Source organism: Myxine glutinosa, chromosome 5, assembly GCF_964187855.1.
Source record: "Myxine glutinosa chromosome 5, kmMyxGlut1.1, whole genome shotgun sequence".
Taxonomy (NCBI): domain Eukaryota; kingdom Metazoa; phylum Chordata; class Myxini; order Myxiniformes; family Myxinidae; genus Myxine; species Myxine glutinosa.
In genome coordinates, this window is record NC_136265.1 from 141,391,971 (window position 1) to 141,410,337 (window position 18,367).

The window sequence follows — 18,367 nt, forward strand, 5'->3', positions numbered from 1 at the left end:
ACCTCCAAGTTAAAATGTTTGGCCAATTTCAAGAGGTCCGATTTTAGTAATGCTCGGAACTGTGCCTCACTAGGGGTTACCGCAAAGTTCTGTGCCACAAACGCCATGGTGACTACTGGTAACACCTGTTAACCTTCACCCCAGAAATTTCCAACAAAGAAAAGCAACCGTATTAATATTATTGCTATTGTTTTTTTTGTTTTTTTTTGATTTTTGTTGTTTTGTCGACAGAGCAAAGCAATTTTGGGAACGTTGGAAAAGTTCCCACTCTTGGGAATTCTTTCCCGGACTAAAATTTAGAAAATTTTATAGATCCCGGACGTAGACCCAATTGCGAATCCGCAAATTGTAATTTGGACGAGCCCCCAATTTCTGTTACGTGGTCCTCCCGGTGACTACCTGGTCTCGGTGACCCCCGGACCGTGAGAGGAACTCCGCCAGAAAGATCTATGATTTATACGCTTTCGTAACGCAATCTATATGAATTCCAGTCAATAAGAAACCCCACACCAAGGATCCGGATTAATCAATAATATATTCCCCAATCAATCAACCACCATCAACAGTCAATCAACAATATTACTAAGATGGCCATCTTATATATGTCCCCCCTTTCCCCACTCACGACCCCTCAATGGTCACTGTCCCTCACAATGTCTCTGGGCCCCTCCAGACCAAGGTGAAGGTCGACTTCTCCGCACCCGGGCGGTTGAACGAACCCCTGGCTGACGTGCTCCAAACGTGCACGTCGCGTACCGGGGACAGCTGCTGCAGCGCACACCTCCTTGCCAAGCAAAGCAGGCAAAGCAACGCGCGGCTTGCAAAGCGCGCGAGGCCCAAGGTGCGACCCGTACGTGGCCTTGTAGACGTTGAGGCGAACTGTGCCGGACGCTTGGTTCCGTGCACGAACCCACGGCAACTTGACGTGTAACCGGTAATTACCCCGCACAGGTAACTCCTCTCGCCAGACGGGCTTTCAAACGCAGCGTTCCCCACGCTGCTCAATATCGACACCGCTCGCGTCGGAGCTGGGCGAGGAAGAAGAAGACGGCAGCTTCTCCCGGACCTCGTGTCTTTTCTTCTTCCGTTTCCGGTCTCCTTTTCCCCAGAAGGGCTCCTGACCCTTTAATCACAACAACCTTTAATCGAATAAACATTAATAACTAATAAGCAATGACCTGAATAGCAAAGGTGGGCGCGATTCGGAAAATTTTAAGTCCGCTTACCGCTTATCCGCTCCGCCAGCCCGTGTAGTCCGATTCGCTTATCCGCTTCAGCGGCCGAAAATCTTAGTCCGCTTACCGCTTATCCGCTTATCCGCTTCGATTCGATTTTTTAAAAGCGCTTCGACGTTTTTAAAGCGCTTTTTGACGTTTCTAAAGGGAATTTAATGCGTTTTAAGCCTAAATAGCCATTTCTAACTACTACAAAGACAAACAAAGCTTTTAAGATCAAAAATATACATTTTTATTTAAATAAAATTTATTCAAAATTTATTGAAATAAAGTTTTCCACTCGACTCTACTCTACTCTACAGTTAATTTAAATATAATTTTAATATATGCAAATTACATTAAAGAAACTAGGGCGTGCCCGCGCGTACGTGCTTGCCCGTACGTGCTTGCCCGTACGTGCGTGCAAAAAAACATGCGTGCAAACAACAACAAAAAAAAACTTTGAAACCACGTGGCAGTAACGACCACAGAACCCCCCCCTCTATTTACATGAAATGGTTTGGTCCATTCGCAACGACCACAGAACCCCCCCCTCTATTTACATGAAATGGTTTGGTCCATTCGCAAAGCCAAAGCGAACGGCTTGCGAGTACGGTGACCATACCTTGGGAACCACTTGTCCGATTAATTTCAAACCTTGAAAAGGCACATCCTCGGGTCCCCAGCAATATACCTGGTAAGTTTCAAGTATATCGGACCGGTAGTTGTCGAGAAACAGCGGTCACAGACAAACACACACACACACACACAGACACACACACATACACACAGAGATTACTGGAATTATAGATAGATATCAATTTGCCCGTCCTTTCTTTGACAAGAGAGTCTACTAGTCAACAGACTAGCAGTCTGTTGACTAGTCCTCGTCTTCCTCCTCCACCTCGTGGGCCTTCTTGAGGAATTGTCTGTGTCCATTGTCACGTTGATCTCAGCCGACTCGATTGAGTCCAGTGACATCCTGCTCTCGCTGCGCGCGAGCTGAGGGGTCAGGGCGCAGATCTCCTGACTGTCCTCCACGTCCCCCATCATGTTGACCGCCGGGTTGTGGATGTCGCTGTGCTGGGACTGCTGGTTTGCGTCGCTCGTGTGCCTGTCCCTGGCACTGCCGCTGGGCTGGAGAGTCAGAAATCTCTCCATCTTGACGTTGTTGCCGCTCTAGCGTCCAATAAAATATTCAGTTTTCACTTATTATTCACTTAAATAAATATTCACAATTCTAGAGTAACGGCTCAGGCTAACAGCTGATTTGGCGAATCGCGATGCGCTTTAATTTTTCGGTAGTCCGCTTACGCTTATCCGCTTCGGTTTCCGGGGGTTGTTCCGATTCGCTTATCCGCTTCGAAAACGTTAGTCCGCTGCAGCGGATAAGCGGATAAGCGGACTTTCGAAGCGGACCGCCCACCTTTGCTGAATAGTAATTCACATAAATTCACATAAATTCACATAAATCCGTAACAATTCCAATGAACTTTTGTTTCGAAGACATCTTGAAAAGTAAGTTCACCCCCACAAAAAAAAAATTCCATATTAAATGCTAAGTCTATATATATATATATATACTTCTCCCACCCCCGCCCCCCTTCCCACGCGTCCTCCCCCCAAGCCCTCTCCCTCCCATACATCTCCCTGCTCTTAAATGTTGTGTGCTCTCCAGTGTTTGTGTGCTTCCCCTTCTCTTGTCTTCCGCTCCCTCTTTTTATATATTTTGTTTGTCTGGTTGATTTGTTTGTGAAGTAAATGTCAGCTCTTTCACGAGCCTCGATTCGGTATACAAAAAGAAAAAAAAAAGAAAAGAAAAAAAAGTGATTCACAAGTTCGCAGCTTTGAAGGCCAGGAAATGAAAGTTCTGAATTAGTCGAGATGTTCACTAAGTGCTGAAATGCTTGTGTATTTGTTCCTGTTTATTTTTATGGTGTTCTTTCATTTATGAGTATATTTCTGTATGCATTTGTCTACAAGTTCTATATTATTTGGGCCCTTATTTATTATGCAAATCTAATCCATTAATGTATCTCGTGTAACAATAAAGCTTAACGTTAAAATCAACATAATTTTGATGCAGTTCTTAAACGTTTTTACTTCGAATTATATTGTTTTCTTACCGAATTTTCACTTTAACCACATGAAACTATGTAAATGTAAATACATTTAGGCTGTGCGTATGCTATTGTAATTTAAAGGTGTAATTTTAATTTTGCTAGTTGCTTATGTCATTACTATTGCCATTACATTCAGTGATATATGGGAATTACGATTTACGAGTAACATTAGTACAAAAAACATTACTAAGGATTCTGTATGGTCTGGTATTGAAGGAGGTCCATGTAGTCAGGTTCACGATGTTTTTTCGTTCAATTTTTTTTGGAGATTAGCAAAACTATACATTTTTGGAATATTCAGAGCATGAGGAATCCAAAAATTAATGTTGGCATTTGCGTCGACACCTTTGCGAAAATGACACTCAGGACAGTGATGAAGATCTGTAAAAGCATATTCCTGAACGGTATAGACCTAGTAGATCCTAGTTGATCGGGGCGGTCACGGATTTTCGAAGCTGTTCCACGATCTTCGCGCATGCTCGAAGCTAAGTCATTGTCACATTTGTATTCTTGTCTAAACTGTTTATCTTACGTGTGTGTACCTTTTAAGTGTCCCTCGGAAATTTTATCGGGGTTAATCTTTCATACCTGTAAAAAATAGTCGAGTATCTCGTGCCGCGCGCGGACCACGCGGCCTAGTTGTTGAAGCTTCCGACCTGGAGGCTTGGTTTCTCTCCGGGCATCCAAAGTGGTTATTTTTTCATTCGTGTGTTTGTCAAATTTCAACTCGTTACTTTATCGTCCATGCTTTATTGTTTGTTTATAGTTAGTTTTGGTTTGAATTTCCTGTAACTCGTAATTAATTAATCCTGTTCTGCTCCTCGTGTGCGGCCTTGTACCCTTGTCGGTGTTTGTTAACTTAAGTCCCCTACATCGTGTTTTGCTTGGCTCTCAGTTTTTCCCTTCTACACCGAACGTAATACTCTCTGTCTAACGTTTTAAATCCACACCCCACCCCACCCCACCACCCCCCCCCCCAAAAAAAAACAAAAAAAAAAAAACATTTATTTTTCCTTTCTCCACGTGCGCCGTTGTCTCATCCTGTACTTTCTGTCCAGGTGTATCGCGGTGCTTTTCGCCCCGCCCCCATTATCTCCTTGCCATCCACCTTTTGCCCTGTTCACGTGACTCGTGGTGGTCCCTCTCGGCCCTTCCCCCGTTGGTATTTTGTGCATATAAGATTGTTCACGGTTCTGTTTAAATATTATTTTAAATATGTTTACCCTTTCCCCTTCAGTGGTTTATTCAGTGGTATATTACAACACGCTGTTTTTCTTCCTATTTAAAAGGCTTTTCTCAATTTCCTCTCCAACTCATTCCACGTCAAAAAAAAGAAATTCAATATCTTATACGTCTCCCTCACTACATGGTCTAAATTCACATTCATTCCATCCCTCCTCCATCGTTCTGAATCGGATTGCTAACTTGAAAATCACAACAAACCCAATTTGTTATCAATGTTCGTCTTTCATTAATCATCCACTTTCTAAACTCCCCTCTTGCCCCTCCCCTCCAAATCCCCCCCCCCTTGCACCTACACTCCTAAACTACCCCCTTTCCCCTCCACTCTTAAACTCCCCCCTTGCCCCTCCACTCCTGAACTCCCCCCTTGCCCCTCCCCTCCAAATCCCCCCCCCTTGCCCCTACACTCCTAAACTCCCCCCTTGCCCCTCCACTACTAGACTCCCCCCTTGCCCCTCCCCTCTTAAACTTCCCCCTTGCCCCTCCCCTCCTAAACTCCCGCCTCACTCCTCCCCTTCAAAACTCCCCCCCAACTCCTCCCATTCAAATCTCCCCCCATACCATTCCTCTCAAATTCTCCCTCCTCCCCCCTTCTCAAAGTTGCCTCCTCCCCACCTCGTCTCCCTTCTATCTCATGCCTCCACCCCCCCCCAACCTTCTACTGTCCCATGCCCCCCCTCAAACAACCCCTCACTCTGCCTCATCCCTTCACCACCAAACCTTTCATCCTCCTCATCCTTCCCTTTTTTGGAACTCTTCTGTAATCTCTGACACACTATCAACTGCTCTCCCTACCTCCCCCTCTCATCCTTCATCTTACCCTACTCCTCCCCTCCCCTGTCCTGTACCCGATGCTCCCCCTCTCTCTTCTTTAACGGTATGGACCTCAAACATCCGGGGCCTTCGCTCAAACCTGACTGATCTCTCCATACAGGTTGCTTCTGACAATCCAGACTTGATCTGCTTAACAGAGACTTTCCTCCTTCAAGATGTCTCTGATTCCTCAATATCTCTTCCTGGTTACTCCCTCTTCCGGTATGATAGACTTGAGCCTCGTCCTGGTGGTGGGGTGGCTATCTTTATCAAAAACTCTCTTCCTCATTCTCCTTGCACTGCCCTCTCTCCTCCTCACCCCCAGGAGTACCTCTGGCTACGGGTTCCTCTCCGCTCCCACCTTTTGTTCATATGTGTTCTGTACCGTCCCCCAAACAGTGATGACTCAATTTACATTTCACTCTCTGACAACATGGACCAACTTCTATCCACTCATCCCAACTCTCTCTTCCTCATATGTGGTGACTTCAACTGTCATCATGCCACCTGGTTGGGTGTGGGTTCCTCTCTCACCAGTCATGGAACCTCAGCAAAGGACTTCTGTGACTCACTGGGATTGACACAATCTGTCAATTTCCCGACCCGGATCTCAGCCAATGGAGTTTCTTCTCTTCTAGATTTGGTTATGACAAACTTCCCTGCTAATGTCTGCTGCTCTTCTTCTGCTCCAATCGGTTCTTCTGATCATGTGCTTGTCAAAGTGGACATCTCTCTGGCCATTCTCAGAGAGCCTCCTCAGCGTCGAAGAGTCTGGCATTTCACTCAGGCCGACTGGGACGGGCTTCAAGCAGCCATCAATCGTCTGGATTGGTCTCCCATCTCCACTGCCTCTGACATCAATTCTTCCTGGGAATTCTTCCAAAGCAAACTGATCTCTCTCATGCACAGATTTATCCCATCTCGTCTTCAGTTGTCTTACCCTTCCTCCCGTCCATGGTACACCGAATCTTGTGGTGAGGCAGTTGCCCTGAAACAACTTGCCTTTGCCTCTTGGAAGGCTAATCCAACTGAAGGCAATCTCAGTTCCTTCCACCAAGCTCGGAACAAGTGTGTGTCTACCCTCAGGAGTGCCAGGAAGCACTATCTCTCCTCACTCAAGAACGAACTCTCAAACCTGTCTCCTTCCTCCAAATCCTGGTGGCGTCTGGTCAAATCCGTTTCTGGTGTTTGTTCCCCCTCCATCCCCTCCCTTACCTCAAATGGCCACACAGTTGACATCGCACGTGACAAAGCCGAATGCCTCAACTCTGTGTTTGCCTCAAAATCTTTAGTCCCAAACCCATCTCTCTCTGTTCCCACCTTTCCCAGTCGAACCCAACTGCTCCTGGACTCTGTGTCCTTCTCTCCTGACAAGTTGGAGGAGTTTTTGTCTAACCTCGACTCTGATTCTGCAACTGGACCAGACGGCATCAGCCCACGGGTCCTAAAATCCTGCTCTGCCGCTCTATCTCACCCTCTCTCTGTTCTTTTCACCCTATCTTTTGCTCAAGGTCATCTGCCAGCATCCTGGAAATCAGCAAACATTACCGCTTTACACAAAAAAGGTGCAAAAACAGATCCTTTTAACTACAGACCAATCAGCCTGCTCCCAATTATCAGCAAAGTCATGGAATCCATCATTGCTTCGGATATGAAATCTTTCCTCTTCTCCAATGGCTTGATCTCTGATCATCAATTTGGATTCAGACCAGGTCACTCTACTCTGGACATGCTGCTTCTCCTGTCTCAACAATGGATGGAGGTCCTCAATGCCAAACAGGAAATCAGAGCTGTCTCCCTCGACATATCACGTGCCTTCGATACGGTCTGGCACCCAGCTCTGCTCACCAAACTCTACTCCTATGGTATCCATGGAAATCTCCTTGCATGGCTTGCGGACTTCCTCTCTGGTCGTAGTCAACGTGTGGCCCTGAATGGATTTCTCTCATCTCCCCTTCCTGTTCAGGCTGGAGTTCCCCAAGGCAGTGTGCTGGGCCCTGTGCTTTTTCTGGTCTTTATCAATGATCTCTCCGACTCTCTGGAAAATCCTCTCTATCTCTTTGCTGATGACTCCACTCTCTGCCGCTCCATTCCTCTTCCCTCAGATCGGCAGTCTGCAGCCTCCTCAATCTCTGAAGACCTGGACAAAATCACAGACTGGTCAAACAAGTGGAACATGTCTTTCAATCCTGACAAATCTCACACTCTTACTATGTCTCTCCGAAAAGATCGACTGGACAACCCTCCCATCTACTTTCTCAACAATCCTCTCCAAGAAGTTCTGTCGCTGCAGCTTTTGGGTCTCACTATCTGCCATGATCTTTCTTGGGAAAACCACATTTCCAAGCTGGCCTGCAAAGCCAGTCGCCGACTGGGCATCCTCCGTCGTGCGAAGTCCTTCCTTGGCACACCTGAGCTCCTCACCACGTACAAGGCTTTCATCCGCAGCTCAATGGAATACTGCTCTCCCCTCTGGGCTGGTGCTCCTGCCTCACACCTAGCTCGTCTTCACGCTGTTGAAAGCAAAGCATTCAGAATCATTGGAATCTCCCGTGATGAAGCTAACTCCAAGGGCCTCTCACTCACTCACCGCAGGCAGGTTGGTGGTCTTTCCGTCTTCTACCGACTCCTCTACGGCCTTGCTCCCCCAGCTCTCTCTGTGCTCTGTCCCCCAAATATTCCTACAGGTCGCACAAGATCTGCCAGCAAGCCTCTGATGGTTAAACTGCCGAAATCTCGGCTCTCTGCTCACCTTCACTCCTTCATTCCTCTTTTCTCCCGCCTCTGGAACAAACTCCCACACTCCCTTCAATCCCACTCCTCCCTCCAGGTCTTTAAAACAGCTGTTCACCACCATCTCTTATCTTCCCCCATCCAAAACCTTGATCTTTTCTACCCCCACTAATTCACCCCAGATCCACCTTGTTTGTAATTCCAACTTCTTTCCTGGTAGTCCTGGCAGTGTCCATATGTTTTATGCCTCTCCCACCCCCTTTCCCATGCCTCCCCCCCAAAGCCCTCTCCCTCCCACAGATCTCTCGATGTCTCCATGTCTCTCGGTTCCTGCTCTAAAATGTTGTGTTGTGTTGTGTTGTGTTGTGTTTGTGTCCTTCCCCCTCTCTCCCCATCTTGTCTACCGCTCCCGATGTTATTTGTTCTATGTGTCGGTTTGTCGGTTATGTGTCGGTTTGTCGGTTTGTCTTTCTGTGTGATAAATGTTCGCTCTTTCACGAGCCTCGATCTTTTATACAAAAAAAATAAATAATAAATAAATAATAATAATCCTGTGTACAGGACTTATAGTTCATATAGTTCAATCTGATACTAACAAGGCTGCTTTCTTGCTTTATAAACCCATACCTATAACTTCAAAGGACTTGCAATATCATGTGTTATATAATACAGTTATATCAAATTATAAAGACAATGGTTTTCAATTACCTTTGTTTGTTGCTTTTCTATAATCCTGAGCACTATTTTTATGCCTTTATTGGATTCCTTGACCCAGAAAACATAGGATTAGCATATTTAATTAAGTTTCTAGGTTGACTAGAAGCCGAGATAGCGCAAAATATGTATTTTATGGCGGCCATTTTGAAAATCTGTGTCTGCGCAAATGCCAACATTGATTTTCGGATTCTCCATGCTCTGATGATTCCAAAAATATACATGTTTGTTCATCTCCCAAAATTTTGAACGAAATTATATTTGTTAACATAGTGAATCTGACTAATGGGGGGGGGGGGGGGGGAGGGGGGACACCATGAGTTACCGCACCGGGTGACACCAGCCCTAGTGACCCCACTGATTGTCTCCACCAGTTCACCATGTTGGATGTAGAAAACCTGGCTAAGTTCTACGGCACAACAAGCTGTAACAGCATCGCCACAACATATGCTGTGTTCGAGTACTGCAACCGGGGCTCACTCTGGGTACGTACGGGCATCGAAAGTCGTACTCGTGCGGAAATTAGGTGTAGCATGTGTTACGGATTCCGGATTTAGGTGAATTACTATTCAGGTCATTGCTTATTAATGTTTATTCTATTAAAGGTTGTTGTGGTTAAATGGTTAGAGGCGAGGCGCTCCTGATAACAGGAGACCGGAAACGGGATGGTGAACCGGAAGAAGAAAAAAAGACACGAGGTCCTGGAGAAGCGGCCATCTTCTTCTTCCTCGCCCAGCTCCGACGCGAGCGGTGTCGATATTGATTAGCGTTGGGAATGCTGAGTTTGAAAAGCCCGTCTGGCGAGAGGAGTTACCTGCGCGGGGTGATTGCCTGTTACGTGTCAGGTTGCCGTGGCTTCCTGGAAGGAACCAAGCGTCCGGCACTGTTCGCCTCGATGCCTCCGAGGGCGTGTACGGGTCGCACCTTGGGCCTCGCGCGCTTTGCGAGCCGCACTTTGCTTTGCCCGCTTTGCTTTGCAAGGAGGTGTGCGCTGCAGCAGCTGTTCCCGGTACGTGACGTGCACGTTTGGAGCACGTCAGCCAGGGGTCCGTTCAACCGCCCGTGTGCGGAGAAGTCGACCTTCACCTTGGTCTGGAGGGGCCCAGAGACATTGTGAGGGACAGTGACTATTGAGGGGTCGTGAGTGGGGAAAGTGGGGAAATATATGAGATGGCCATCTTAATAATATTGTTGATTGATTGTTGATTGTTGTTGATGGATTGATAATATATTATTAATTAATCCGGATCCTTGGTGTGGGGTTGCTTATTGACCTGAATTGTTTGTGTCTTTCATATTGATTGCATTACGAAAGCGTATAAATCATATATCTTTCTGGCGGGGTCCTCTCACGGTCCGGGGGTCACCAAGACCAGGTAGTTACCGGGAGGACCACGTAACAGAATTGGGGGCTCGTCCAATTGAATTCCGGGATATAAAATTGTATAAAATAATAAAATAATATTTTTATTCATTAAAATTTATTAATTAAGTATTAATTGGTAAATTTTTGGGAAATTGTGGTAAAGTCTTGGGTGAAGGTTAACAGGTGTTAACGATAGGCACCATGGCGTTTGTGGCACAGAACTTTGCGGTAACCCCGAGTGAGGCACAGTTCCGAGCGTTACTAAAGTCGGACCTCTTGAAATTGGCCAAACATTTTAACTTGGAGGTCCGAACTAATTTGAGGAAGGCAGAGTTGCAGACCGCGGTGATACAATCTATGGTGGGATTAGGAACATGGGACGAGTTAGCCTGGGAGTGGCTACCCGAAGAACCAGAAGACGTGGAGCTCCGGAAACTGGAGTTGCAATTACGGAGCCAGGAACGCATCAAAGAAGAAGAAAGGAAAGCAGAAAAAGAAAGATCAGAAGAGGAAAGGAAAGCAGAAAAGGAAAGATCAGAAGAGGAAAGGAGAGTGGAACGAGAACTCCAGGAAAGGTTAGAAGGGAGAAAAGCAGAGGAGAGGAGAGCTGCAAGGGAACTCGAAGCAGAGGACAGAAAAGCCGAAAGGGAATTAAAGGAACGTGACATGGCGCTTCAGCAAGAAATTAAATTCAAGGAGCTGGAGTTAATGAGAGAACGGGGAGAGGTACCACCCTTGCTGACTGGGCCGACACCTAGCCAGAAAACCTGGGATGTGGGCAGACATGTGAGGCTGGTTCCACCCTTCAGTGAAAGGGAAGTCGCTAAATTTTTTCCACACTTTGAGAAAGTGGCTCGACAGTTAAACTGGCCGGAGGAGGCCTGGACCATACTAGTGCAAAGTGTGCTGGTGGGTAAAGCTCAAGAGATTTATTCGGCGCTACCAATGGACCAATGTGCAGATTATGAGGTATTGAAGAAGCACATTCTCAAAGCGTATGAGTTGGTTCCTGAAGCTTACCGGCAAAAATTCAGGAATGCCAGGAAGAGGGAGAGTGAGACCCATGTGGAGTTTGCCAGAGTGAAAGAAAACATGTTTGATCGGTGGTGTGAGTCGAAAGGAGTCGGGAACGACTTCGAAGCATTGCGTGACCTGATGCTGGTGGAGGAATTTCAACAGTGTGTCCACGAGGACATCAAAGTGTACCTGCAGGAAAAGAAAGTACCAAAGTTGTGGGACGCAGCCACCATGGCAGATGATTATGCCTTAACACACCGGATAGGGGTCCACGAACCTAACTCCTCGCCTAGATTTCCGCAGGGGAGTTGTGGAACAGCAGGTGCAGAGAACGACAATACATGGCGGCGGCCTCGAGATGATTATGGGGACAACGCTGATACCCGAACTGTTCGAAATCAGAGGGCGACGGGCCCAAGACAAACTTATTTTCCGGGGGGCCCGAGGCAGACCACGAGTTTTTCCTCCGGGCCTACTTGCGCTTTTTGCAAGAAACCTGGACACTTGATGTCCAGTTGTTACCTCATGAAAAGGGAAAACCCAGAGCGGAGTCCGACTATTACAACTCCGAATGCGATGGCAAGCGTAAGAAATCGCCCACAGAAGAGTTACCAACCATTTATTTATGAGGGGTTGGTCTCACTCGAGGGAGACTTGACTAACTCAAGACCTGTTAGGGTATTGAGGGACACAGGAGCCCATCAATCCTTAATGCTTGAAGGCATTTTGCCATTGTCAAAGAGTACCGCAACTGGTGATAGTGTTCGGTTACAAGGGATTGGTGGCTGTGTTAGTGCCCCACTTCATGTCATCCATTTGGAATCCGATTTGGTGTCAGGACCGGTCACCGTCGGTTTACAAGCCACGCTTCCTGTAGAGGGAGTATCTGTGATTATCGGGAATGATTTGGCTGGGGGGCGGCAAATTTATGGTAACCCGAGGGTGGGTAAAGAGCACCGCAGGGGAAATAACACCACCCCAGCTCGGGATGGCGACAAAAGTGCCAAGTTATTTGTAGGGGGACTGAACTTCAACACAGAGGAAGAAGTTCTGACCTCTGTCTTCAACAGATATGGGCCGCTGGTGGAAGTGCGGGTGGTAAAAGACAGGGAAACGCAACGGTCAAGAGGGTTCGGCTTTGTCACGTTTGCAAGCACAAAAGACGCCAGAGAGGCAGAGAAGAATTGGAATGGTACGGATTTGGAGGGTCGGACCATAACAGTAGGGAAGGCATTTCGTAGGCGTCGAGAGGTCTACAGAAGAGGACAATTTGGCGGTAGTTTTGGTGTTGGCAGCAGCCGATATTACTATGGAGGCTCCCAGAGTTACGGCATCCCACGAAAGAATGATTGTCAGAGCACTGGCCGAGACGGAGACCGCCAGTCAGGTGACTACTGGGTCAAGTGATCCCACCGTAACTGTTTGGAGTCCGGAGAAGTTGAAGCACTATATACAGCGGAGCCGCCGAGCCTGGGCTCCTACACGGACTAACCGTGAACGCCACGTTCTTAAAGGCGTCCAGGTAGTGAACTTTCCTGCACGGATTAACCGTGAACACTACGTTCTTAAAGGCATCCATGTAATGAACTTTCCTCCCCGGACTAACCGTGAACTCCACATTCCTTAAGGCGTCCATGTAGTGTATACTCAGCTTGGCCTCCCTAAAAAGTGCTATCGAGTTGTTTAACTTTGGGGTTTTGGTCACCACCCCTTAACCCGCATTCAAGAGAAACTAGAAGTGTTGACGCTTGGTCCAGAGTGAATTACCGTTGGAATCTCTGGGGGTTTTGTGAAATTTTGTTGCTTTGTTTTTGAGATGTGATAATTGTGCCCGGGGGAACTGATGATTTGGGGTGGGAGTTATTTTGTTTGTTTATCAAAATTGGCCTGCAAAGAAAGTTTTTGCTGGGTTCAAACTTTCTTTCTTGAAGGGGGGGAGTGTTACGGATTCCGGATTTAGGTGAATTACTATTCAGGTCATTGCTTATTAATGTTTATTCTATTAAAGGTTGTTGTGGTTAAATGGTTAGAGGCGCTCCTGATAACAGGAGACCGGAAACGGGATGGTGAACCGGAAGAAGAAAAGAAGACACGAGGTCCTGGAGAAGCGGCCATCTTCTTCTTCCTCGCCCAGCTCCGACGCGAGCGGTGTCGATATTGATTAGCGTTGGGAACGCTGAGTTTGAAAAGCCCGTCTGGCGAGAGGAGTTACCTGCGCGGGGTGATTGCCTGTTACGTGTCAGGTTGCCGTGGCTTCCTGGAAGGAACCAAGCGTCCGGCACTGTTCGCCTTGACGCCTCCGAGGGCGTGTACGGGTCGCACCTTGGGCCTCGCGCGCTTTGCGAGCTGCGCTTTGCTTTGCCCGCTTTGCTTTGCAAGGAGGTGTGCGCTGCAGCAGCTGCTCCCGGTACGTGACGTGCACGTTTGGAGCACGTCAGCCAGGGGTCCGTTCAACCGCCCGTGTGCGGAGAAGTCGACCTTTACCTTGGTCTGGAGGGGCCCAGAGACATTGTGAGGGACAGTGACTATTGAGGGGTCGTGAGTGGGGAAAGGGGGGAAATATATGAGATGGCCATCTTAGTAATATTGTTGATTGATTGTTGATTGTTGTTGATGGATTGAGAATATATTATTAATTAATCCGGATCCTTGGTGTGGGGTTGCTTATTGACCTGAATTGTTTGTGTCTTTCATATTGATTGCATTACGAAAGCGTATAAATCATATATCTTTCTGGCAGGGTCCTCCCACGGTCCGGGGGTCACCAAGACCAGGTAGTTACCGGGAGGACCACGTAACACATGGACCGGCAGGGTCGCAGTTCCTATTGGAAAGATATCAGAGTCGTACGCGCTTTGATTGAGTTCTTGTCTCTGATGAGTTTGACAAGAGCGTAAGGGAGACCTCAATTTATCATTTGGTCTTTGACGGTGACAACAAGTCCTTGAGATAAAACTTTCCTTTGTTTGAGCCCAGATTAAAAATGATTATTCACTTTTATTTTAATCAAATTAATTGGTGCGAATATTACCCTCAAAGTGAGATATCCAATTTTGCCCGAAGTTGAGTACCGTCACAAAGGAGTGATCTCAGCTCATGATGATACAAGTATAATGATTAATATTGTTACGGATCTCAAACGACGGCTCTCCCCTTATCAAGAGGGGGGTTATCCTCTTGTCTTTGATCTGGCCGATGCGACCCTGGAAGTTATAACGTCCTTCCCGGCGTGGCGTTAGGTAGGGTTTGTTAGGCCTAGGGATTCGCTACTACCTAAGTACTAACGCCGACCGGAAACGAGGGAATAACTCCCGCTCGAATCACGGATATTGATGGGATATTGCCGAGCGGATAGCAATCCGCGATCCGAGCTGTTAACAATGACTAACCCGATTATAGCGGTTCCGATCGTGCCACGTTTACCCAATGGAGAAAAGACTGATGCGATCGGATAAGAGGAAATCAGGAAAATAGGAAGAACAGAACAATTTATTGACAAATGTACCAAGAAGAAGAGGAAACGAAAGAATGTACAAGAAAGAAAGAGGAAGGAGAAATACACAGGGCAGTCTTAACTACAGGCTTAACTTATTCTCTGGACAAACGGGCCCGTTTCACATACAGACACTCACACGCGGATTGCAGATGGTAGGGTGGAAAGTCAACAGCATGTCCAGGCTCCAGTCCAGCCGACGAAACCCGGCAGGCAGCTCTTCGTATAGCGTAATGCGAGCGGACACTTGTAATGACGGGGGAAGGCTGGTATACTGGTATACTGGCGTACGTAATATGCGCACGACTCGCGCCAAACGCCCCCTCCCCAATGTCCTTATACTCACGAGTCCTTTGTAATCACGACAGTCCTCCGTAATACCATCAGCGCTTTCCACAATGATCAGTCCTTTATCACGCTGCAAATTGTGCCAGTCCTCCGGTAATCAGCGCCAGCGAGTTCTTTCTGCACAGTCCTCTTAGCACAAGCTTCCGCTGTAAGTCCTCTCCGCACAGTCCTCTCACCCAGCGCGATTCCTTGCAGTCCTCTCAAAGGGCTTTGTGCGCTGGCTTTTATAAGTCAAGCCAGCGATCGCTCCACCAGCCCCAACCACACCCTGTCAGGCGATGTCACTCCAGCCCTGGTTGGCTGGTTATTGCTTACCGGCCCCGCCCTGACGGCTGGATGACGTGGCCACACCTCCTCCCTGGCGCTCCGCCCCCTTTTTCCGGGCTTCACCTCGTGGCTTATGGCGGCATTGAGCGAGCTCACGGGCAGCGAAGGCTGCAGCCAAGGAGCGTACCAAATTGGGAGGGGCCATTGGACACAGACTGGGGAGCGCGCTTAATAGCGTCGCTTGGAGGGGAGGCTGGCAAAATGAACGGATGGGGCCTACTCTTATTTGATTGATGCAACGCAGATTCAACTATTGGAAAATGGCCTTATCTAACACATACTAAGAAATAACTGATGTCCTATGGTGACCTACGTGTTGCTTGTGGCCTATCTATGGGGTGCTACCTTTAACCTTTAATGATGTGATATTTACAAGTGTGGGTTCTCAAAACCGCAACAATATTATTGCAGCGATTATTGCGATGTTTTTGATATAAGTGTAATGATGACAAAAATGTAGTTACATGATTTCATTTGATCATTTCAATGCAGCATGTGGATGCAACTCTGCATCATTATAGGAGCATGCCATGCTTCTGCTGCATTGCCCCCTGCAAGATGTGCCGCTGGTGTCGTGCTCATTTGGTGTAAAGCAGCAGTTTCAATTAATTTGGCGGTCCGGTTATGCATTTCTCCTCTTCGAGAAAGTCACCATGGCATCGTCAAACGGCCACCAATGCATCCCAGTGTTGGTAGAGCAATCCTCTGGTTTAACGTGCTTCCAATGGATGGCACAAACATTGATGCATCGCCCTGTGTGTGAAACTTCAGGGATCAGGATTATATCTGCTTTGGGATTCAAACTCAGGCTCGACAACTCAAAAGTGAATGCACATTTATCAAAACTATCCTGCCAGCCCAGTTTCTTGATAATAATGCAAATTAATACCGACAGAAGTTTAGTTGAAGAGGTAATTGATGTGATTGACAATTGTGATATCATAATTGTATTTTTGGTGATAATCATATTTTAATTCTGTATTGTTATTTTTGTGTTCACCAAGTTTGTAATAACTTGTTATTATCAATGTTCTTTTTAGGTGTTGTTCAGTCACCAGCAATGTACTTTGCAAAAAATTTATTTTAACAATACACCTTTCGCTGGTTCTGTGGCCATGAAGAGTCATGTAAGGGATTTTGCCCCATTTGGGACCATCATGGTATATTACTAATGTGGTGACCCCATGTACAGTGAAACTTCAAACCTTCAAAGGCTATAATGAACAAACATGGCGATTTGTAATCACCTCCGAGAAATAATCCCCGAGGAGTAGCAAGACCATGATGAGAAAGCATGTCATCTCTGGTGCACGACAACCAACCTACTGCCGCTTCTCCGATGCAAGTCTTTATTGTTTCCCAATATAACCATTGTAACCTGTTGCTTCAAAAATGGGACCGAAAAACAACAACAACCACAGTTCCCGAAAAAGGCCAACCCCCGCTTGCGGGGAAAAATGGCCTCTAAAGGTGTTTTTATTTTATTTTATTGTAACCAATGGCAACCACCCTGACATCACAATGAACTGTGGACACGCCCCTACTTTGCACCATTCCCAATGAGGTTCCAAATAAAACGTCTAACGCCCCCTCTCCAAGGCTCCATAGCTGACTTCGCCACCATGGCCTGTGGTATTCCAGCCAAACAGTCCATGTTTTAAATCCCGGTTGGACTTAGTCCAAATGGGGGCTTAAGGAATTGGTCTCGTGCATCCGCAACCATATCTTGGAGATGTATGGACCGATTTTGGTCATACTTGTCACAAAAACAATACATGACAGTATGCATATGCACATCATTTTGTTTCACGATACGATCAAAGATAGCTGACTGGTGGCCATTTTAGTTGTAAAAAAAACAAAAACATATTGAACACGTCCTCAATTTATTAGACATGAATTTACCGATCTTGTTCAAACTTGGCACACAGAAAAGGAATGATGGGTTACATATGCACGCCATTTTTTCGAGATCAGATTCAAGATGGCCGACTGGCAGCCATTATGTTTCTTAAACGTGTCCCCACCCATTTCTCAGACAAACATGGACCGAATTTGTTCAAACTTGGCATAAAGGCAATACATCAGAGTATACTGTTATGTCGGTGGGGTAGGGGGCTATATAGATCCAGGTAGATCTGCATCGGTAGGTGCTCCGATGTCGTGAAGAAGAAGAACCATCTCAATGTAATAAGTTCTGTGTAGCCCGGATGTCGGATTAAGCTTTTGTCTGTGTCCCCGCCACGAGGGGGCGGGGCTTGTTAACGAGAATTATGGCATAAGGATAAGATTCCATTGTATGTCGTCCCCTCTGTGATCGTTTCGGTGTCCCTTATGACAATACATCACATACATTAGTTAGGCCCATTAGCGCATACACACTAATTAATTTCCCTCTAATAATAAAACCTGACTGGACGAACAGACTGAAAGCGGCCGCACACAGCGCCGGCACGATGAGAAAACATCGCACTGGCAGGCCGGGAGCCACGCCCAGGAGAACTCCTGATTGGCCAGGGGAGGGGCAAGTAACAACCAGGGCACCGATTGGAGAGGAAGGAAGATGAAGGAAATGCGACACTGATAGGCCACCGACCGATGACACTAGCACCAAAGGCGCGAGACGCTTGGCCAATCAGTGAGGAGGGTGTGAAAGATCCACAAGAACTAATGCACTGATTGAAGGAGAAGCGCCGGCGACATGTGAGGGCGCGAAAGACCACCAAGAAGCGACGCACTGATTGGCAGAGAGAGAGAGAGAGCTGATGTCAGACGACGAGTGATAAAACGACTCGCTCGCCAGCATCTTAGCTTCTCCTTTTTGGATTCCTTCCTGCCCAGACCTCTTTTCCTTTCCCTCCGTTTGGACCTCTTCCCTTGCGATCCGAAGATTGCCTTGCTTGTTGGACGTTGGAGAGATGTTGGAGCACCGACGATCCTCTTGCCCGGCGTTCACACACGGGATCGCGAGGCTTGC

At 47.1% G+C, this 18,367-nt stretch overlaps 1 protein-coding gene and 1 long non-coding RNA gene across 3 annotated transcripts in view; one reads left to right on the forward strand and one right to left on the reverse strand.

Moving 5' to 3' along the window:
• The window catches only part of LOC137426970 (guanylyl cyclase C), a 445,743-nt gene that overhangs the window by 211,652 nt on the left and 215,724 nt on the right, over positions 1–18,367 (forward strand). For both annotated transcript variants that reach the window (XR_013623586.1, XM_078778805.1), the window contains exon 15: positions 9,214–9,324. Coding sequence is in view for 1 of the 2 variants with exons in the window: in XM_078778805.1 (XP_078634931.1) it covers positions 9,214–9,324 (111 nt within the window). In the remaining variant the exon portion in view is untranslated. The remainder of the gene's footprint in view (positions 1–9,213; positions 9,325–18,367) is intronic.
• The window catches only part of LOC144892388 (uncharacterized), a 229,959-nt gene that overhangs the window by 115,520 nt on the left and 96,072 nt on the right, over positions 1–18,367 (reverse strand). The gene's annotated exons all lie outside the window — the stretch shown is intronic.